Source organism: Callorhinus ursinus, unplaced genomic scaffold, assembly GCF_003265705.2.
Source record: "Callorhinus ursinus isolate GAN/ISIS: 27379988/994484 unplaced genomic scaffold, GSC_fseal_2.0 scaffold1, whole genome shotgun sequence".
NCBI lineage: Eukaryota > Metazoa > Chordata > Mammalia > Carnivora > Otariidae > Callorhinus > Callorhinus ursinus.
In genome coordinates, this window is record NW_027397063.1 from 14,641,712 (window position 1) to 14,665,395 (window position 23,684).

Genomic DNA, 23,684 nt, shown 5'->3' on the forward strand with positions numbered 1-23,684 from the left:
ACACACACACACACACACACACACACACACACACACACACACACACATACATACATACATATACATATGTATTAAGAATATAATATATATTTTATTATCTCCCTTTCTGGAACAGTGAACATTAAGATGTTTGAGTTTACACTTATAAATTTTAGGCTAATTAGAGAAACATGGAAATTGACAATTGACCCATATCCTATGCCATGTTGAGATCAGTCTCTACAATGCTACCAACATAAAAGGATTGTGCTGCTTTATAACTAAAAACTCCAAACTTCCCTTGCTATATACATGATGTAGGCGAATGTAAACATGCTAAATGTTTTTAAGGACATGCATAATTTGACCACCTCACTACTTTCCTGTTTCTCATCACCATCATTGATCCCCTCAAACCTCCAGTTCGGCCTCCAGTCTCCTGTTACCGTAGGGTCCATGCCATTTCATAGCATGTTACCCTTGATTCTTGACATTTCTCCCTTTCTTTTCAAAGGATCTGTTTCTACTCAGTCTTTCAGACTGAACTCAGAAGTTGACACCTATTTGAAACCCTCCCCAAGAATTCCAAACAGATTTCAATTTTTTGTTCCCAAGCATTTTGCCTACATTTCTACAGCAACCCTTTTCTTGTGTACTCTAACTTCAATGTAAAGATCAGGGGCCATATATTACTCACCAAGGTCTAAAACAGTGCCTGGTACTTACTAGAAACTCATACACATGTTGAGTGAGTGAACTAACAAATGATTAAAAATTGATGCAAGCAGGGGCTCCTTGAAAATAATATCTAGCTATCCTAAATTCCTTTTTATTTTTTTCCCAGAGGAGCAGGGGAATTACAAAATTAAGCTGATGCCATACATGGTTTCTGAAGACATGCAAAAGTTTGCCTCATAGTTTTGGAAAAAAGAGCAAGATGTATACTTTTCCAGGTTAGATAATAAAACTGATCATGTAAGAGAAACCTGGCTTTATATTCAGTTGAAGAAAGTTTGTTTCCAAATGAACCAACTTTCACCTGCTTTCAAGTTTTATGTAACAAGGGTCTGGATAAAATATGATTCAGATATAAGGACACGCAGATTGACTATAATTCCATCAATACAGAATTCTGTTCAGTTGATCCAGGTTAACCTGTAACAGTTTTCTATTCTCAAAAATGACTTAATATAGACTTCTCCATGACTTAGATGAAAATACAGATGACCACAGTTCATGTTATTTTTGAATTAAGTCAATCCTGGAAAGAGGGCTAAAACATTGGATTTGACAGGGTCTCAGTAGGTTAAAAAGATGTGTCCAAATGGACAAGATGAGATTTAATGGGGGTAAGTACAGGGTCCTAACTGAGGTTAAAATAAAAATCAATTGTGACCCACAGCATGGGAGAACTCATTTGTGTGAAAAAGATACAGGACTAGAAGGAAAAAAGTGGCAAAATCACATGAAATTTTGTATCCTTTAATAGAAATATAGTGTCCACTATAAGTGAGGTCATTATCCCCCAATCAAGTTTTACTATGCATTGGTCTATAATTTCTAGATCTATGTATTTTTTTTTTCCCTAGACCTATGTCTTATATCTAAAGAGACATTTAACAAACTGATTTTTAGCCAAAGAACAGTGATCAGTATGAACTACAGCTTGGCCATAATAGTAGCTAGCTAATATTTATTGAGTATATGCCCTATGCTGGTGCTTGAATTCATTTTCTCACTTAGTCTTCACACAATTCTGACCAGGTGGATCTTGGAATGGCTTCTGTAGAGCACTGAGACCCCCTTCAGGATGGAAGCACCCATTCCCAATGTGAGATATGTTTCCTGCCAACTTACAGCAGAGTCCCTCCCCTAAAAGTGCTCAGGAGAAGGTGACTTTATCAGAAAAACCTATCACCTAATGAGGCAAATGGGAGCTCATCATATTAAGATTTAATATGAAAAAGTTTACAGTTAAGAGTTAACTACAACAAAGAGGAAATGAAGTAAGAAAGTGAAAATTATGAATGAAATCATTTGATAATGTTTAAATGTTAGATTAAAAGTCTTTGGACAAAAACTTTAAAAAACACATATACATATATAGACTGCCTTGTCAGATCATGATCTATTAGAAGTAGAAAACTAAAAATTAAAAAAAAAAAAGAAGTAGAAAACTATAAGGAAGGAATGATAATTGTTAACTATATGGTTGCAATTTGATTTACCTTAATGTGTTCTACATTTTTAATTTGCTCCAAGACAGGTATTTAAATTGAAAAAGAAATATGTTTTCTAGCTAGAAAAAAAGATTATCACCCTAAGAAGTGCACTTGAAAAAAAAATTCATGAAGAAGTCTTTTTAAAAAAACTCTCTGTCCCTGTCTTCATCTAATTGTATTTGTATTTGGTATTTCAATAAAGAGTTCATTTAACAAAATTGGTTATCAAACACATATGAGAAATATCTGATATTTCCCATATAATTGTAGTTTTCTAAAGATAGAAGTGAAAAATCCAGCTCATGAATATAAGTGGTGTTTATATGCCAATTTCCATACACTGCTATACCATACACTTCTATATCCTGCCAAATAAAGACTACACCACCATTGTTAAGAACAGTACTATCATCATACTTATTAATTATACTCATTATTATATTTAAAAAAGGTGTCTAAATAAATTACTGTATTTTAGAGTAAAAAATATACCTTCATATTAGAAAACACAAGTTGTCTGTGAATCAATGATTATTTAATATGCAAAAATTCTTTTTAATATTTTAAAGCCATTTATAAGATCACATATAGAAATTATGTATGCACACACATAAAAGATTGGATTTTTTTTATCAAGAATGCTATCTATATTCACAAGTTATGTTGCTTTTCTTAAGCTACTATATCTTAAGTGTATTTGTTTATTGGCCTTAGTTTCCTTCTTTTTTTTTTTTTTTTTTTAAGTAGGCTCCATGCCAGTGTGGAGTCTAATGCAAGGCTTGAACTCACAACCCCAAGATCAAGAGTTGATTTCAACCGACTGAGCCACTCAGGTGCCCTTATTCTTTTTTAAAAACATAATTTCATATTTATAGAAAATTTGTAAGTAGTGCATAGAACTTATCTTTTTAATGTGAGCCATTTAGAGTAAGTTGACATGGTGCCAACTTTAGTGTGTATTTACTATAACAAAACACTCTCCTACATAAGCTCTAGAAAACAATTAAATTACTATCTAATCCAAAGATTACAATCGAATTTCATCTATCATCCCAGTAATGTCCTTTATAACAAAAGATGCAGGCATGGCATTTATTTGTTATATTTATCTTCACCGTCCTTTAATATAGAAAGTTTCCTTAATCATTCCTTTGCACGGCTTTGACACTTTGAAGGCTGGTTATATTGTAGATAGTACCTCAATTTGGATTTGTCTTCTTTCCTCATACTAGATTCTGATTATGCATTTTTGGCAGGAAAATTACAATTGTTATTCTGTGTTCTTCTCGTTGCCTATTTCTGGTAGCACCCACGTTTAATTTTCTCATTAATGGAGATGTTAATTTTGATCACTTAATTGAAGTAGGATCTGGTAAGCTTACAACTATAATGTTGCTATTTTTCCCTGGTAATTAAAAAATAATTTGGACGTAGGCACTTTTAAGAGTATTTCCATTTATTTATTTATTTATTTTTATTTTGTCATCTAACTTGCTAAATTTTTTCTCAACATATACCTGCATTAGCAACCACTGATGCCCCTCAGGTGAATTCATTTGTATTATGGTATTTGTTAAAAATGGCTGATGGATGTTTTTGACCTGTGTCTTTTTTTTTTTAATTTCTTTTCCGCCCGGCACAACACATTGTTCCAGGCTTACCTTGTACTTTCTTTGTCCTACTCCTAGAATCAACCACTTTTACAAGAAACCGTGGTTACTTTTAATAAGGAACAGAATTAGAAACCAAGACATGGTTGCCAGCCGTATATGCTCTTTGCTGTTGAGATGTTGGGAGCTCCCAAGTGCTCTCAGCGGATAGAGCTAGCTCAGAAATAGTTTTCTTTCTTTTTATTTTTAATTTCAAGTTTTTATTTAAATTTTAGTTAGTTACCACACATAGTAAAATTGGTTTCAGGTGTAGCATTTAGTGACTCATCACTTACATATACAGAAATCATTTTCTGAATAAGATTCCTAACAAGAAGTTCCTTGTAGAAATGGCTGAATACACACAAACACACACCTTAACTTATTTTCTTCTTTCTATATCTATCTGCATACATTAAAACCAGATTTAACACCAGTAACTCCAATACCCAACCATTACCCCAGGGTCATTCTAGTTTTTGTACTTTTATATAATCATGGATGTTACCCCTACGTTTGTAGAAATGAATCATCCATCACTGCCCCCACCACTTTACTTGGACCCCTCCTTACACTGATTAGGTTCCAACACTCTTCCCCGGGTTGCTATTTCTGTCTTGGCACATGCAAATCCTTCTCACCTGCCTAGACGCTAACACCCCACACTAGATCATTGAACCCCCTCTAGTCTATTAACTCTGCTGAGGGTCTGACCCCTTATGGCAGGCTTCTGTGCCCCCACCTGCATACAGATGTCTCCTTCGCTCAGATGTAAGCCTTAATTATAAAGGTGCTAAAAATGGAAGAAAAGAAGGAAAAGGAAAAGGAAAAAGAGATTTTTGAAATAAAGGAAGTTAAAAAGGGAGCTTTTTCCTGTATTTTTCTCTGAATATAGAGCATGTAATTTCATATGCAATTGTCACTGTTTTAATTTATTGCCCTTTTAAATCAAAGTAATCTGTTACAGTATAAAATACCACAAGCTGGGGCGCCTTGGTGGCTCAGTCGTTAAGTGTCCGCCTTCTGCTCAGGTCATGATCCCAGGGTCCTGGGATCGAGCCCCGCATCGGGCTCCCTGCTCAGCGGGAAGCCTGCTTCTCCCTCTCCCATTCCCCCCTGCTTGTGTTCCCTCTCTCGCTGTCTCTCTCTCCGTCAAATAAAAAGAATCTTAAAAAAAATAAAATACCACATGCCAAATGATCTGGACCTTTTACTAGGTCGGATAGGCCAATGAGATATTGAGCTGTGATACTGACAACTATTTTGAAATATTTAAATTTCTACATAACATTTCTCTTACATTTTACTTAAAATCACCTTGCACTTTCATTGTTCAAATCCTTCAGGAAAGACCAAATTTTATAAGCATTAACTAAAGAGTTCCCATCAAAGGAAGAATGTTTATAAATGCTGATGTTTAAACGTATGTTTCCCATCTAAGGCTCAGGGTCTAATTTATTTTTATATCTCTGTTACAATTTCAGTTGAAACTACCTCTTCTGAAACAAATTTTAGGTATGTATTTGTCACAAAATTTTGAAGTATTAGAAAAGCTGCAGTATTCAAGAAGTATTTCCAATAACATTTTAGCTCTTAGCTTGAGTGAACATTTTCTATTTTTTTTTGTGGTTAGGTTGAGGGAAACTCATTAAGTTAATATCTTCATTAGAAGGATAGGTATCAAACATATTTTTCAATGAAAAATGTTACAGTAAGAAATGTGAGCTATGCAGGTATACAGATATTAAATATTTCCTGAGAATTTTTTTTAATATTTTTTATTTATTTATTTGACAGAGAGAGAGAGAGACAGTGAGAGAGGGAATACAAGGAGGGGTAAGTAGAAGAGAGAGAAGCAGGCTTCCCGCAGATTAGGGAGCCCGATGTAGGGCTCAATCCCAGGACCCTGGGATCATGACCTGAGCCAAAGGCAGATGCTTAATGATTGAACCACCCAGGTGCCCCATTTCCTGAGAATTTAATAAGATTTCAAAATCTCATGAATATAACATTCTATTTTTCATATTTTTTTCTAGAATTACAAGCACTTGAAAATTTTTTAAAAATCTGGTCATTAACAAGTGTACCTAATAGATACAAACTTACATTATTTGTAAGAAAGTAATATAAAATATATATTAGTATTAATATAATTGCATATGCATATATTGATCACATATTTAGTTATTATTTATTAAAAAGTTCATACTAATTACAAGAAACTTTGCCTAATTTCCTGAGGCTTGGAATTAATGTAAGTAATGAATGCTTCTGATCAGTACAGATCATGCTCACTTCAATTTATTATCAATGAATTTTGATATGACTCAGCACATTTCATTTTCCTAGAATTTAATTGCTTATGTAATGGTTTATTCATATGCCTAAATGTGGATAGTCTACTTCCTATGATTGTCATTGAGATTAATTTTCTAAATCACCTCATGGTAGGTGATAAATATTCATTATTTCCTTTCTTCCTTAATCCCTCCCTCCTTCGTTTTCTTCCTCAATTCCCTCTAATCTCAATATTTTCCTTCCTCCTTTCTTCCCTAAAGCCCTTTCCCACAATCCCTTCTCTAGTGTAGCACAACTTGAAGTGGAGAGAAACAGATTTCAGGTACATAATAATTTGAGTATTGTTAGCTTTGTAAACTTGTAAATTTCCTTTGGTCTTTACAACTAATGACATGATTTACATACCAATAGAAGTAAATATATTTCGTGACTTAAATTATGGTTATATACTAGAATTCTACTTATAAAACATTTAAAAATATTTTCATGGAAGCTACTTATTCTATTAAAACATAACATTACAATATATATATGTGTGTTATATATAACTTACTTATATAACTAAAAACATAACTGGATTTCTAGTTAAAATGAATTGTATCTACATGTTACTATTTAGATACCTTTAAGCTTTTGGGGAACAACTAGAATGCTTTCATATACAAAATGCAACAGCCTTCAGTGCAACTTATAACTCTAAATTTTCTATTTACCTTAAAAATAAGCTTATTATTTGTACTTTCAAGTTTAGGATTTTAAAATATATTAATTTTAGTTTATTTTCTCTCAAGATGACTTTTAAACTTTTTTGATAGGATTCCTACTTAGCATAAAATATAATTTGCTTTCCTCAGATATACCTTTTCTACTTCTTTTATAGATAGCTCACTTGTAAAGCTGGGGGATCAGAATCAGGGTTTAAAATCAATCCTGATCACTAAATATATTCTAAGTTCTCACCATCTATCTGTCAGATGCAACTGTTCTAAATTTTTAAGCACTGGTTCATTCTTCCTAATAATAACCTGTATCATGACTTACTAAAATATAAAGCTATTTGCTTTAGATATATTTTATGAGTTCTTATAAATTACTGTGCTATACTTACCAGCCAAAGCAAGAATATATTCTTGAAATCTTGTTCCTATACGGTTAGTGGCTGTGCAATTATATCGTCCAAAGTCATTCTCAGATGTAGGTGCTATCTAAAATAATCATAATAATAAAAAGTTTAACAATTTTAAAACAATATCATGGCAGTTTTAAAATAAACTCTAGTATACCTACCAACTTCACACATGTTCAATTATTCACAACTCCTAGCCATACTCTTTTTTTTTCCTGTATCAAGTAAGCGTCACACCCTTTTAAGATGTAATACATGAACCTATATTTGCACAGCACTAGGTGAAGTATAGCTTAACTATTAATTTATGCGGTAGACAAATGCCACCATTATTTTATATCTCTTGAATAGCAAAATCATTAGATATTTGGTATGTAAAGCTCATAAAGTAGTACACAGTTTGAAACATATATATTCTGCAATTGCTGCAGACATGAACTTTTTAGCCTAAAGTCAAGCAGATTTAAAGTTCACGAAAGGCCGGAAATACATTAGTTATTTTTCCCTCTCATGATTTTATTGAATATAAAATATTAACGAAGGATGAGGACTCATTCTAAAAACAACAACAACAACAACAACAACAAAACCTTCCCATTTTGCAAGAAAATGTTGCCCTTGTGTAGCAATCCCTGTAGACAGGCACATTATCTCAATGGCTAATAATAGTATCTTGCCTCCGTTTCTGTTGAATTCCTATAATTCTTTTTCAGTTTAGGTGGAAAATAGCTGACCTCAGTCCTTACGCATTTGAAATCTGTAATTAAGTTAACCTTTCAGGAATCTATTGCTGAATGTTGGGGCCAACTCTGTAATTCTAATGTACCAAAATTCTGAAGTATCAATGCAGAAAAGAGATTTGATGATAGTAATAGATACAATTTTCAATCCCAGTAACTATTATTAAGAGAGAATATGCTTACAACAAGTTGCTGTTAATTTCAATTCTATTCCAAAAGGGGGGAAAATGATTTTGTGGTAATGGGAGGCCATTAACTAAAAGTGCAATTTTGAGGTCCATTGAAGATGGTAATTCTGAAAAAGCACAAAAAAGCTGTGTCACTTATTCTCTGGTTAGCTGTCTATCTAGAAATAGATCATAAGTTTAAGGATTAGAGGCTTTAACCATTCTTACATAAGTACTCCTGAGTGATTAAAACATTCATTCTTCTCACATGCAGGTTTTAATAAACCAGGGTAATTTACCTTGAAAATAATTTTACTAGTGAGAAAGGAATCTGCCCCCCAAATTTCTACATTTTACAGGCAGAGGAGAGTTATTTGTATAGTCCATAGGGAACAATGTGCACTGAATTGATAAAAGGCAGACAGGATGGCCGTGACAAAGAATCAGGACTATTGTGCAGCCCCTCAATATTAAAAAAGTAATTTAATATAGCCAGTTCATTGGAACAACTTTTAAAAGGCTCAATTCAGGTTTTTTTTTTTTAATTTATTTGTTTGTTTTCTGTTCTTTGGAGTTCACCTATTAAAAGATAAAAGTTTTACAGTTTTATCTGAAATAATTTCTTTATCATGTTGTATGATTAACAAATACAGAAGACACCCCTAGTAGCACAGATTATTAAAAAAAAACAAAAACAAAAAAAACAACCCACAGACTTCGATATAACCTGGCCAAATCATGTGCCCTGCAGCATATTTCATGTGTTCTAGGAAAGCAATATGAATACAACGTGCAATAGTGGCTTTATGCCCAATCCCAGCACAATGATATGACAGGTAATTTTATAAAAAAATAAATTATTATACAACAAATGTATATTCTAAAGCTTTAATTTAAAAATATTTAAATGTTTAAAATATACCAATTATTGCTGATATTTACCCAGGAAGTGCTAGAAACATCTACATATGACACCAATTTTTCACATTTTAATATGCAGTTAAAATAATTCAAGATTACTTAAGATATTGGGCTTTAATAGTACATAACAGATCAACAAGTATAATTTTGAACATCAAAATATGAGCTGGGAGTACAATGTTTTTTTGTTTTAAAGATTTTATTTATTTATTTGACAGAGAGAGACACAGAGAGAGAGGGAACATAAGCAGGGGGAGTGGGAGAGGGAGAAGCAGGCTTCCCACTGAGCAGGGAGCCCGATGTGGGACTCTATCCCAGGACCCTGGGATCATGACCTGAGCTGAAGGCAGACAGTTAACAACTGAGCCACCCAGGCACCCTGGGAGTACAATGTTAATAAAGGAGTTCACGAGTCTTTTTCCTAAACTTTCCTAAACTTCATTTCCTCTTTCTATGTGTTCCTCTGTGTCAATTCATCAATAGTCCTAATAAAGTTACAAAGAAACCAATTTAATAAATTGAAACAGATTTAGACACCACCCATCTCAAGGTGTTTAAATCCTTTGTAATGGGTGGTGTGCACAGATGTTTGCCTTACTAATATTTTATAATATATGTATTTGTTGGGCATATAAGTGATAATTAAAGCCTTTCTGCCCTAGGTCTAGAAAATCAATACAAAAAAAGAGTTCCTTTTAGAGTCCTACCTTTTCATCTTTTTTGGCTATATTAATAAGTAAATAATAAAAAACAAAACTAAAAAGAAACAGATTAAGACACTTGTTTAATTAGCAAAGAGTTATCCAAATATTTGGGGAAGTGATGGCTAAATCCTTCTATCAACCAAATATTTCATGAAGTCCAATTACCAGGTCGAAAAGAATATGGCACCAATGAGAATACCTTTAAGTTAATGCATTATGAGTATCAGATGTTATTTTAAAACATATATTTTTAAAATGTATGTAAATTGAATTACAGGGAAAAACAGCATCCTTTCAGCTATATAAGGCTATTTGAGAAAGATTCCCAATTGTACTGAAAGCATGATAAACTGGAAGTGTTCATGATTTTGATCATAGACACACAAACTTTGGGAACTGATACACACACACACACACACACAATCTACAATTAATAAATAAAAGGTATTGTATTCAAAAAAGAATATAGTAGGAAGGGAAAATGAAGGGGGGGAAATCAGAGGGGGAGACGAACCATGAGAAACTATGGACTCTGAAAAACAAAATGAGGGTTCTAGAGGGGATGCAGATGGGGAGACGGGTTAGCCTGGTGATGGGTATTAAAGAGGGCACGTACTGAATGGAGCACTGGGTGTTATATGCAAACAATGAATCATGGAACACTACATCAAAAACTAATGATGTAATGTATGGTGATTAACAGAACATAATAAAATTTAAAAAAATGTAAAATAAAGTAGAAAAATAAAAAAAAGGTATTGTATTCAAACAGAATTTAAAGGCCAGGCACTTGTCACTATAAAGAAAATTATCTACAATCTTAATTTAAAATATAAAATGAAATGGGGCATTGAACAAGTAAATCTGGTTTATTTAGAAACTTGTAAATACGTACCCACCAAAATGTTATATATGCCAGTCTTAGAAGGAAGGCATAATCTCAGAATCAATAACTAGTATGAATGCTTTGGGCCCTTAACAACTAATGAATTACTCATTCCCTCACCCTGTTTTTTCCTGATATAATTGTTTTTTTTCTAAAAAATTTATGAAAAATAATGGCTTTTCCTATACACTCATATTTCTATATAAGAGTGAGATATTAATCATTAATGGGCCATGATCCAAATGCATAATATTTCCTTTTTAAGTAAATACACAAAAAAGATACACAATAAGATTTGTATGTGTATGTATATTATATACTATAAATATATATTATACAAATGTTTTCATATTAACATATTTATATATATATATTCTAAAATAGTAGGTAACTGCTCAAACAGTACAACTTATTCATACGTACATGAAGACTTACCTCTAATATCATCTTTCTCCCTGCACTATATGTCTTTAAATTAGTGGTGTTTTTAGCTGGCAGGACTAATTTCTCTCTTCTCCAGTGGACTGATGCTGGTGGATTAGATTTCACATCACAGGTTATATTGATCGGGTTTCCTTCCCAAGAGTAATAAATTGTTTGGTTTGATATAAACTTTGGAGCATCTATAAAGCAAAATAACGTAACGTTTATGGACCTTTACTTTAAGATAAATAATCACTTGATTAGCATAAACAATAGTAATAACTGCTTGGCTACAGAAAGAAGCCACAGCAATTCTAACTTCATATATTTAATATATGACATCAGAACTCATGAAAATATGTTATTTGACTGTTTCACCAAATAATCTTAAAATTAATACACAAATATTCAAAATTGATCAATTATTAAAATAGGAAACATTAATGCTCAGAGTTAAGTTTGCTTTTAATAATCTGACAAAAAATTATCTATTCAGTTAATTAATAGCTATCTACATATGTGAAATCTGTTTCTGGAACAAACCTCATTATAAAATGTGAGTTTAGGATAACAAAATCAGTGGTCTTATGTCATTTTTAAATCTTGTCTTACTCATATAATTTCTTCTATCAGATATTTTGAAACAGATATAAAATCTAAGTTGAAATGTCAATATCACAATTAAGAATTTTTTCCTGAACTATCATTTCTAGTTTTAATTAAAACAGAGATGCTTTAATTTAATCCACAAAGTTGACTTGAAAATTAATCAGTTCCTATGAAGCTCTGTCAATTCTCCAGACCCTACATCAGACCGCTATAAAAATAATTAAGAAAAAACAGACAATATTATTATATTATTTTATTGAAATAACCTAATTGTGAAGACACACAAAATGGTTTTTAGTCTTGCCCCATTCTAGAACTATCATGTAGCACAAATGCCAATCAATCATAACCTCTTTGAGTCTCAATATCTTGACTGTATAATTATTTGAAAGAATTCATCTTTAAAATTTTTACATAAAAGCAAAGTCCTATATTAAATGGTAACTAAAATTTCGCTGGTATTTATATTATTATTGTTATTAAAATTAACCATTTAAAAATATCACTTCATAAATTATCGACTTTAGTAATCTAACTTAAATGTTTTGTTTTACTACCCCAATTACTTAAAAATGAGCTATGCCAATTTTGTTTATCAAGAGATTTTATATAAGATACATAAGAATTATAATCTGTAGTACAAATGCACAAGTAATTGAAAAATTCTTGTCCTATATTTGTTTTAGTGTATGTTTATAATGCCAATCTCACACAGAGGTATGAAATATTAATTGAATGTTTTCTATGTAAAACAGTAAGGTTATACATTTTATTCTATCTTATCTTTTCAATAACCTTGTGAGGAAGGTGTTATCCTGTTGTAAGCATGAAGGATCTGGATTAAGAGCTGTCAAGCTTATTCTAGCACTAAGTTGTAGGTCTAGGATGTGAATTTGCGTTGATTTTAACCAGAGACCATTCATTATATATCCATTCAACCCAGGAACAAAATTATATTATTCAGGGCTAGCAACGTTTTGGTGATGTGGATCCTATCATACATAATTGAAGTGAATACAATTTGAACAATTCTTCAGGAAGATAAAGAATCTTAAAAAGCTTTATAATTTTGATTCTGCAATCCAGTCTTAGGTATCTTTCCAGAGAAAATAAGTGGAAATATTAAAAGGTTAAGTAAAGGATTTCAATGCATTGCTACCTTTAAAAAAAAAGGATTTTATTTATTCATTTGAGAGAGAGAGACAGAGCACAAGCAAGGGGAGAGGCAGAGGGAGAGGGGGAAGCAGGCTCCCTGCTGACCAGGGAGCTAGACGTTGGTCTCGATCAGAGGACCTGGAGATCATGACCTGGGCAGAAGGCAGATGCCCAAACATCTGAGCCACCCAGGCGCCCCTTAATGCATTGCTATCTTAACACAAACTCAGAAGAACTTAATGTCCCTCAAAAGAGAATTGTCTAAGTAATAACACATCTTGGCACTTAGGTGTGCTAAATATTACACAGACATATCTGCCTATGGTTTCCTCTCAGCTTGCAATGTGCCTGTCCTTCCTTTCATCTGGCTGCCTTCAAAACTAAGCGCCACACTTCTTTTTTTTCTTTTTCATTTTTTATTGTTATGTTAATCACCATACATTACATCATTAGTTTTTTGATGTAGTGTTCCATGATTCATTGTTTGTGCATAACACCCAGTGCTCCAGGCAGAACGTGCCCTCTTTAATACCCATCACCAGGCTAAACCATCCTCCCACCCCCTTCCCCTCTAGAACCCTCAGTTTGTTTTTCAGAGTCCATCGTCTCTCATGGTTCGTCTCCCCCTCCGATTTACTCCCCTTCATTCTTCCCCTCCTGCTATCTTCTTCTTTTTTTTTTTTTAACACATATTGCATTATTTGTTTCAGAGGTACAGATCTGTGATTCGACAGTATTGCACAATTCACAGCACTCACCATAGCATATACCCTCCCCAATGTCTATCACCCAGCCACCCCATCCCTCCCACCCCCTACCACTCCGGCAACCCTCAGTTTGTTTCCTGAGATTAAGAGTTTCTCATATCAGTGAGGTCATATGATACATGTCTTTCTCTGATTGACTTATTTCACTCACCATAACACCCTCCAGTTCCATCCACATCGTTGCAAATGGCAAGATCTCATTCCTTTTGATGGCTGCATAATATTCCATTATATATATATATATATATATATATATACACATATATATATGTATATATATATATATATACATATTCATCTGTCGATGGACATCTTGGCTCTTTCCACAGTTTGGCTATTGTGGACATTGCTGCTATAAACACTGGGGTGCATGTACCCCTTCAGATCCCTACATTTGTATCTTTGGGGTAAATGCCCAGTAGTGCAATTGTTGGTTCATATGGTAGCTCTATTTTCAACTTTTTGAGGAACCTCCATACTGTTTTCCAGAGTGGTTGCATCAGCTTGCATTCCCACCAACAGTGTAGGAGGGTTCCCCTTTCTCCGCATCCCTGCCAACATCTGTCGTTTCCTGACTTGTTAATTTTAGCCATTCTGACTGGTGTGAGGTGGTATCTCATTGAGGTTTTGATTTGGATTTCCCTGATGCCGAACGATGTTGAGCACTTTTTCATGTGTCTGTTGGCCATTTGGATGTCTTCTTTGGAAAAATGTCTGTTCATGTCTTCTGCCCATTTCTTGATTGGATTATTTGTTCTTTGGGTGTTGAGTTTGATAAGTTCTTTATAGATTTTGGATACTAGCCCTTTATCTGATATGTCATTTACAAATATTTTCTCCCATTTTGTCGGTTGTCTTTTGGTTTTGTTGACTGTTTCTTTTGTTGTGCAAAAGCTTTTTATCTTGATGAAATCCCAATAGTTCATTTTTGCCCTTGCTTCCCTTGCCGTTGGTAATGTTTCTAGGAAGAAGTTGCTGTGGCTGAGGTCGAAGAGGTTGCTGCCTGAGTTCTCCTTTAGGATTTTGATGGACTCCTGTCTCACATTAGGTCTTTCAACCATTTGGAGCCTATTTTTGTGTGTGGTGTAAGGAAATAGTCCAGTTTCATTCTTCTGCATGTGGCTGTCCAATTTCCCAACACCCTTTGTTGAAGAGACTGTGTTTTTTCCATTGGACATTCTTTCCTGCTTTGTCAAAGATTAGTTGACCATAGAGTTGAGGGTCCATTTCTGGGCTCTCTATTCTGTTCCATTGATCTATGTGTCTGTTTTTTGTGCCAGTACCATACTGTCTTGATGATGACAGCTTTGTAGTAGAGCTGGAAGTCCGGAATTGTGATGCCGCCAGCTTTGCTTTTTCTTTTTCAACACTCCTCTGGCTATTCGGGGTCTCTTCTGGTTCCATAAAAATATTAGGATTGTTTGTTCCATTTCTTGAAAAAAGTGGATGGTATATTGATGGGGATTGCATTGAATGTGTAGATTGCTCTAGGTAGCATTGACATCTTCACAATGTTTGTTCTTCCAATCCATTAGCATGGAATGTTTTTCCATTTCTTTGTGTCTTCCTCAGTTTCTTTCATGAGTATTTTACAGTTTTCTGAGTATAGATCCTTTGCCTCTTTGGTTAGATTTATTCCCAGGTATCTTATGTGTGTTGGGTGCAATTGTGAATGGGATCGACTCCTTGATTTGTCTCTCTTCTGTCTTGTTGTTGGTATATAGGAATGCCACTGATTTCTGTGCATTGATTTTATATCATGCCACTTTACTGAATTCCTGTATGAGTTCTAGCAGTTTTGGGGTGGAGTTTTTTGGGTTTTCCACATAAAGTATCATATCATCTGCAAAGAGTGAGAGTTTGACTTCCTCTTTGCCGATTTGGATGCTTTGATTTCTTTTTATTGTCTGATTGCTATGGGTAGGACTTCTAATACTATATTGAATAGCAGTGGTGATAGTGGACATTCCTGCCGTGTTCCTGACCTTAGGGGGAAAGCTCTCAGCTTTTCCCCATTGAGAATGATATTCGCTGTGGGTTTTTCATAGATGGCTTTTATGATATTGAAGTATGTCCCCTCTATCCCTATACTCTGAAGAGTTTTGATCAAGAAAGGATGCTGTACTTTGTCAAATGCTTTTTCTGCATCTATTGAGAGGATCATATGATTCTTGTTCTTTCTTTTGTTAATATATTGTAACACGTTTACCATGTTAATGGACACCAAAAGAAAGCTGGGGTGGCAATCCTTATATGAAACAAATTAGATTTTAAAACAAAGACTGTAATAAGAGATGAGGAAGGACACTATATCCTACTTAAAGGGTCTATCCAACAAGAAGATCTAACAATTGTAAATATCTATGCCCCTAACATGGGAGCAGACAATTATATAAGGCAATTAATAACGAAAGCAAAGAAACACATTGACAACAATACAATAATAGCGGGGGACTTTAACACCCCCTGACTGAAATGGACAGATCATCTAAGCAAAAGATCAACAAGGAAATAAAGACTTTATAATGACACACTGGACCAAATGGACTTCACAGACATATTCAGAACATTCCATCCCAAAGCAACGGAGTACACACTCTTCTCTAGTGCCCATGGAACATTCTCCGGAATCTATCACAACCTAGGTCACAAATCAGGTCTCAACCGGTACCAAAAGATTGGGATTATTCCCTGCATATTTTCAGACCACAATGCTTTGAAACTAGAACTCAATCACAAGAGGAAAGTCGGAAAGAACTCAAATACATGGAGGCTAAAGAGCATCCTACTAAAGAATGAATGGGTCAACCAGGAAATTAAAGAAGAAGTAAAAAAAAATCATGGGAACCAATGAAAATGAAAACACAACTGTTCAAAATCTTTGGGATGCAGCAAAGGCAGTCCTAAGAGGAAAGTATATAGCAATACAAGCCTTTCTCAAGAAACAAGAAAGGTCTCAAATACACAACCTAACCCTACACCTAAAGGAACTGGAGGAAAAACAGCAAATAAAGCCTAATCCCAGCAGGAGAAGAGAAATAATAAAGATCAGAGCAAAAATCAATGAAATAGAAACCAAAAGAACAGTAGAACAGATCAACGAACCTAGGAGCTGGTTCTTTGAAAGAATTAACAAGATTGATAAACCCTTGGCCAGACTTATCAAAAAGAAAAGAGAAATGACCCAAATCACAAAATCATGAATGAAAGAGGAGAGATCACAACCAACACCAAAGAAATACAAACAATTATAAGAACATATTATGAGCAACTATACACCAGCAAATTAGATAACCTGGAAGAAATGGGTGCATTCCTAGAGATGTATCAACTACCAAAATTGAACCTGGAAGAAATAGAAAACCTGAACAGATGTATAACCACTAAGGAAATTGAAGCAGTCATCAAAAATCTCCTAACAAACAAAAGCCCAGGACCAGATGGCTTCCCAGGGGAATTCTACCAAACATTTAAAGAAGAATTAATACCTATTCTCCTGAAACTGTTCCAAAAAATAGAAATGGAAAGAAAATGTCCAAACTCATTTTATGAGGCCACCATTACCTTGATCCCAAAACCAGACAAAGACCCCATCAAAAAGGAGAATTACAAACCAATGTCCTTGATGAACATGTATGAAAAATTCTCACCAAAATACCAGCCAATAGGATCCAACAGTACATTAAAAGGATTATTCACCATGACCAAGTGGGATTTATCCCTGGGCTGCAAGGTTGGTTCAACATCCACAAATCAATAAGCTCCACACTTCTTAAACACAGCCTTTCCATGACCTTCAGTTGTGGGTGAGCTTCTGCACTTTGTGCAGAATCCCACAGATTTTATATTTTCCCTCAGCAGGGTAATAGGCAGTAGAAGGATCTATGTCATTGTTTCTCCACCAAATGATCTGAGTCTCATTAGTTAAGATATGGTCACAATTAGATACCTGATAGCTTACATTGTGTACAATGCTTACTTGGTTCTTAAAAACTGTATATCAAATTCACTTGAAATTAAGCAGTGAATGAACTGCCAATTCAATAGTTCAGTTAAATTGAACAGAAGGTATTTTCAAGGAGAAAAGAAAAAAAAAAAACAAAAACAAAACTGTTTCAAGGCCTGGGAAGATTAAGTGAAAAATCTAAGGACATGTAACTAATTAGGGGTACAACCCTAAGAGAAACCAAACTTCCTGATATTCAGAGTCAAAAGCTAAGATTATATCTATATCTGTAGCTCTATCTATAAAATATTTTATTACTCTGAATAAATATGAAATATAATCTCTTTAATATTATAATATTCTAAGGAAAGGTTTTTGGATAATTTATTTGCATATAAATATAGCCCAATATGAAAGTCATACATGCTAATGGAACTATTAATAGCTGACTCACAGTCTACTCTGCCCATAATGTGACATCTGCGTGAATATGTTATATTGTTATAATTTAACCATAAACTTAGGGCAAGATTTGATTTTTCTACAAAAGCAAGTAATTGCTGCTAATTGTATGCCTGATGATCTCAGTAGGAATTTAATTTGGAATCACTGATGTTGAATGTAAACATGCTTACAGGCAATGCATGCCATAGTGAAAGCTGCATTAAAAAAATGTATTTGTGGTGTGAAGCAAGAAAATATTGATAACTTCCATCTACAGTAAAATATAAAGTAAATTCCTCTACATTTTATGCTTCATAGATTCCATACGAGGACCAAGGCAGCAATGTTCACTGGCACAACATTGGCATGTTAACAAAATCCAACAATTAGTGTTGGGTCACTGGTTGAAGAAGGATGTGACTCTGGCAGAGACAACATGTGAAAACTTCAGGCTAAAAACCAGTAGCCGTATTTCATGTTGAGAAATCAAAAATAGTAATTTTTAGAGCATCAGCCTTTTAAAAAAGTAGGCCTTTCACATCACGAAAGGCTTCAAATATTGTGCAGAGGAAATAAACTTTGGCAGTTAACCAAATAGCAGGGGAAGGAGGAGAGAGGAAGATGGCATTAACAGGACATAAAGTGGTAGAAATGTCTCTCAAGGCATTATATGTCCCCCAAATCCCATTCAAGTCCAAAATGAAATATTCTACAAAATTCAATGATCAGAAATAACTTTATTGGAAGAACATTTTATCTGAGCCAAGCAGAGGAAAATATCAGAGAAACCTGTCTAGTGACAAGATGAAATATGTCATTCACTCGATGGAAGAGGAGAGGAGTCCTTTCAGAAAGCTTCTGGTCACAATGAGAACCAAGGAAAGTGGCAACAATGCCCTCCTTGACAAAACTTTTGTCAGGATTCTATAAGCCTTTTCTAAGCACTTGGCTTTGTCCTTAGGCCCTTCCCTGGTCTGCTTCCTCCTTTAGTAAAGAGTCTTGCTAAGTCTGTTTAGTGGGAATTGTTCCATTGATATCCGAGTATCTTTGAAATCTGATCAAGTCCTTTATTACCCACCCTTAATGCCCATGTCTGTGGCCTGGTTTTAGCAAGAATTCTGTCAGGCTTGTTTAGCAAGAAGCATATTATAGTTGAAATGTAATAAAGTTTCTCTTAGTAATTTTCCATCCACTGACTTCTATCATTCTGCTCATTGGCTGTAATCCCCACTTGTCCTTGTTGTATTCAGAGTTGAGTTCAATCTCTCTCTCTCCTATTGCAAGTCTTGACCCCCGTTGCAATAGACTTGAATGACGTCCTCCTCATCATTTTTAAATGTCACCATAATTTCTCTTTGACAAAAGGTAGAGTACACTCCCCAAAAAAGGTAACTAAAGAAAAACTTGTTTCCTTTTGTTTAAAAGAAAAAAAAAAAAAAACAACAAAGATCTGAAGGAAATATGACTGTGTTAAGAATATTAAATTATTTTCTATATTTTGTGTAGTTGAAGTTGTTAGAATTAAACAATTTTTATTTATTTATTTTTCCAACAATTTTTAAAAATCAATCACACGATAAAGAAATTTACCCCATCAGACTTTCACACAGGGAGATATGAAAGATTTATATCCAACTGTGTGTGAATTCACCAAGTTCTCATTATGTGAAGAGATCTTTGTATTTATTGTTTTTACCTATGAAAAAGTTAAACTTGTAATACTTTCCTGCACATGGTCATTTCAAGTTCTGCAGAACTAGACAGATCTCATGGCATCTAATATATGAAAAGGAACATGAGAGCCATCTATAAATCTTTGTTCTACATACAAGAAACCTCATTCTGGGATATTTGGGAAGGTGGTGGCAGAGCCAACCCATAGTCTTTTGGCTCTTTATGATTGTGTTATGAAACCATACCACTGTGCCAGTTACTCTATTAATAACCAAGTACATTTTCAGAGAGTGGTCTCTGTAGATCATTAATAGTGAAATTAGTGTTTGACGTGATTATGTCAAGTAATCAAGGAAGTATTTTATCAGTCCTATATGCTGTATTCAAGCAATAAAGGAAACAGGCAATACGGTTTCGAAAAAATTTTGATTGAAACAAGTGCACATGTGCACATTCACTTATTTCTCGGTGATGCCAATAAAATGAGATAATTAAAATCATGGCCACTATTCCAATTTCTCTGCTGATGTATGAGAAGCTAAGATGTAAGAAGAAATGTACTCTGGGGCACACCAGTTATTTTCTGCACTAAGGGTTTAATGGTTAGAATCATATTTTAGCAACATATCCTTGAATAAAAGGTGCTTAGACAAAAACACAGGAGAGTTAACCTTACGTTAAGAATTGAAAAATAACAAAACCTGGAGTGGGGAGAAAGAGGAGGAGGGAGAGGGAAGGAGGGTGGGAGGAGAGAAGGGGAAAAGAATAAGAGAAATAAGGAGAAGGATAAGAAGACAATAAAGTATATTTTGCTTTGTTGTAGAATTTACATCTTATAAATATTTCCTCATTTCATCCTGTGTTCCATTCTGGGTTTTGGGGACCAAATGCTGAACATGAAAAGGCAAAGTTCCCCACCTTCTTGAAGTTTTTATGTTCTGTCAAGTTTATTTTATAATTTGAGGTAACTTGAAACAACGCACAGATACACTTCCATCAATTTCAGCATCAAGACACAAAAAGTTAAAATAATAAACCATAAGTTTATTTAAAATTGTAAACAGAGAGAAAAGTTAATCCATTTTTTCAATATCAGAAAGTCAAAGATAATTCCCTAAGCTCCAGTTTGGAAATTTGAATATACCTTTCATTTGGAATTAAAAAGATATATTGAGGTAGTGTATACAATATGTTTGTTTACTGCTTATATATAAGATTGGTATTTCAAAGGTAATCTCAAACTTTGCAGTCTAACCCTCTTGTGGTTAAGAAATTACGAATATGCTAACCATAGCACCTTTGCTCTTGATTCATGACAAGTGAAGTCTTGCATTGAAAGTAAAATTCCTCAAATAAATGGAAGACATCATTCAACATCTCAATAAAGAACAAATTTAATCCCCAAATGAGCATATTTACTAATGCCTTAAAATATAATTGCTTTTTAAACACTTTTAAAATTATATTTTTCATCTACAAATGCATTTATTGGGGTGCCTGGTGCCTCAGTCGGTTGGGCATCTGACTCTTGATTTCAGCTCAGGTCATGATCTCAGGGTCCTGAGGATCAAGCCCAACATTGGGCTCCAAGCTCAGTGGGGAGTCTGTTTGAGAATGTCTCTCTCCCTCTCCCCCTCCCCCCTGCTCGCTCTCTCTCTCTGTCTCTCAAATAAATAAATAAATCTTTTAAAAAATGAATTTACTATGTAATTTTTACATCAGGAATATTCGTAGGAATTTCCCAAGTTGAGCTTAATATTCAACTTCCTATTAGGATATTTATTAGGAAATTAAGTTGTGATCCCTTTTCAAAACATTAAGAGTTGAAAATGTGTTACATTCCAAAAAAAAAAAAAAAGTTACATTCCTTCCATCATTCTAATTCCTAATATGTGCTATGCAATTGTCATTTTGAATATGATATCTTCATATCTGAATATGATATTTATACTTTATAGATATTTTGTTAATGTCCAAATATATTTTTTAAAAGGTTTTATTTATATATTTGACAGAGAGAGAGAGAGAGAGCATAAGCAGGGAGAGTGGCAGAGGGAGAGGGAGAAGCAGGCTCCCTGTTAAGGAAGGAGCTTGATGCGGGGCTCGATCCCAGGACCCCGGGATCATGACCTGAACTGAAAGCAGACGCTTAACTGAGTGAGCCCCTAAATATACTTTTCTTGAGTATACAATGCCTCTAATGAAAGAATATTCTAGAATATAATGAAAACTAAGGGGGTTTTGTTACTAAAAATATCATTGCAGGATATAGCAAAAAATACTAAATGCAACTGCAAAATATTCTCCATATTCTAAAAATAGCAAACATAAATGCTGGTACCTTTCTCAACAGTGAAATTCTAATTTTGATGCTTTTTAGTCTCAGTGAACTTACAAACCTTGTGTGTGTGTGTGTTTGCTCTAGTGTGAACCCTTATATATGCATCATATCAGGGAAATTTCAAGCTATTTGTTTTATTTGTTGAGAGATATTAATTATTTGGAATTAAATCATAAGTGGCTTTATTTTCATATTTTAAAAATTTAAGGTATTGCATATGAGGTAATATGCTTGAGAGTTAAAAACAGTATTATATTGTTTTCTTGTGTTATCTAAAGGGTAAAATTCATCTTCAGCTTTCAGTATTGTGATATCATATATCGTACTTGATCCCTTAAACAATAACTTCTACAATAAGTTGTTTAAGAATTAAGTATGTTCTATAAACTACTGTGAATCATTAACATTTTATTTATGGTTTAGTTGTATTTGGTTTGACATTTTAATTAATATTTAGGGTGCCTTACCAAACAAAATACTGCAATTTTTAAATTACTGAATTGATTGCACATCTCCAGCCAAAATACCAAAATTTATGTCCACTGACACTAAGCTAACCATTAGCAAGTGTGGCTATAATTGTTTAGGTATAAAAGTTTCACCGACCTGGCTATTCATCAAATCATATTTTGAGCTTGTGGGGAAAAAAAATCAGATGTCTAAGGCTTCCTCTTAAAGATTCTGAATGCACTGCTCTGGAAAAGATAGCTGCTGCACTAATTATCCCAAAGTATTATTGTGTGTCCATTTTATGCTAAGTACTACTGAAATGTGGGGGATTCATGTCAACAGGGAATCCTTTCTAGTGGGTTAGGCAGATGCCGAAATACATAACTATAATGAAAGTGATATGTCGTACAATGGAAATGGAATGGGTAAGGTTCTTGTCTCAAAGGTATTAGCACTGAACCTAATTAAGATATGCAGGGGGGCTCAAAGAAAACCTCCAGAAGATCATGATCCCTTACCTCTAACATTTTTTGAGCACACAAAATATGATGAATACAGTCCTAAATTCTTCCCATCGATTGTCACATCAAGCCTGACAATAAGAGTCTGGACACACACACACACACACACACACACACACACACACACACAGTCGCTGAACTACAATAGAAGACAGAATTTTGCAGTTGCTGTTTATAAGTAAAATATTATATTGAAAATAGGATCAGGCCCGCCATTGGATTCAGGTCCCAAATCTGCCAGATAGCAATTATGTCACCTTGATTTTCTGTTTATTAATTTGAGCTTTGGGTTTTTTATTTTTTTTTAAAGATTTTATTTATTTATTTGACAGAGAGACACAGCAAGAGAGGGAACACAAGCAGGGGGACTGGGAGAGGGAGAAGCAGGCTTCCCTCCAAGCAGGAGCCCGACACGGGGCTCGATCCCAGGACCCTGGGATCATGACCTGAGCCGAAGGCAGACGCTTAATGACTGAGCCACCCAGGCACCCCTTTGATTATTTTTTCTTTATAGAATTATTAGTCGAACTTGTTTCTTTAATCTCTAGGAGTTTACTAACACAGAAAACAGGATTCTTGAACAAATTAAAAATATAGAGAGAGGGTTATAATAATTACCATATATAAAGAAGCATTGGACCATATAAAGGTGAAATTTGCTT

General features: G+C 34.1%; 1 protein-coding gene across 2 annotated transcripts in view; it reads right to left on the reverse strand.

Annotated features, from left to right (window-relative positions):
• The window catches only part of NCAM2 (neural cell adhesion molecule 2), a 519,291-nt gene that overhangs the window by 92,192 nt on the left and 403,415 nt on the right, over window positions 1–23,684 (reverse strand). For both annotated transcript variants that reach the window (XM_025872652.2, XM_073891683.1), the window contains exons 10-11: window positions 11,128–11,315; window positions 7,257–7,353 (exon numbers count right to left, since the gene is read on the reverse strand). In XM_025872652.2, coding sequence (XP_025728437.1) covers window positions 7,257–7,353; window positions 11,128–11,315 — 285 coding nt within the window. The remainder of the gene's footprint in view (window positions 1–7,256; window positions 7,354–11,127; window positions 11,316–23,684) is intronic.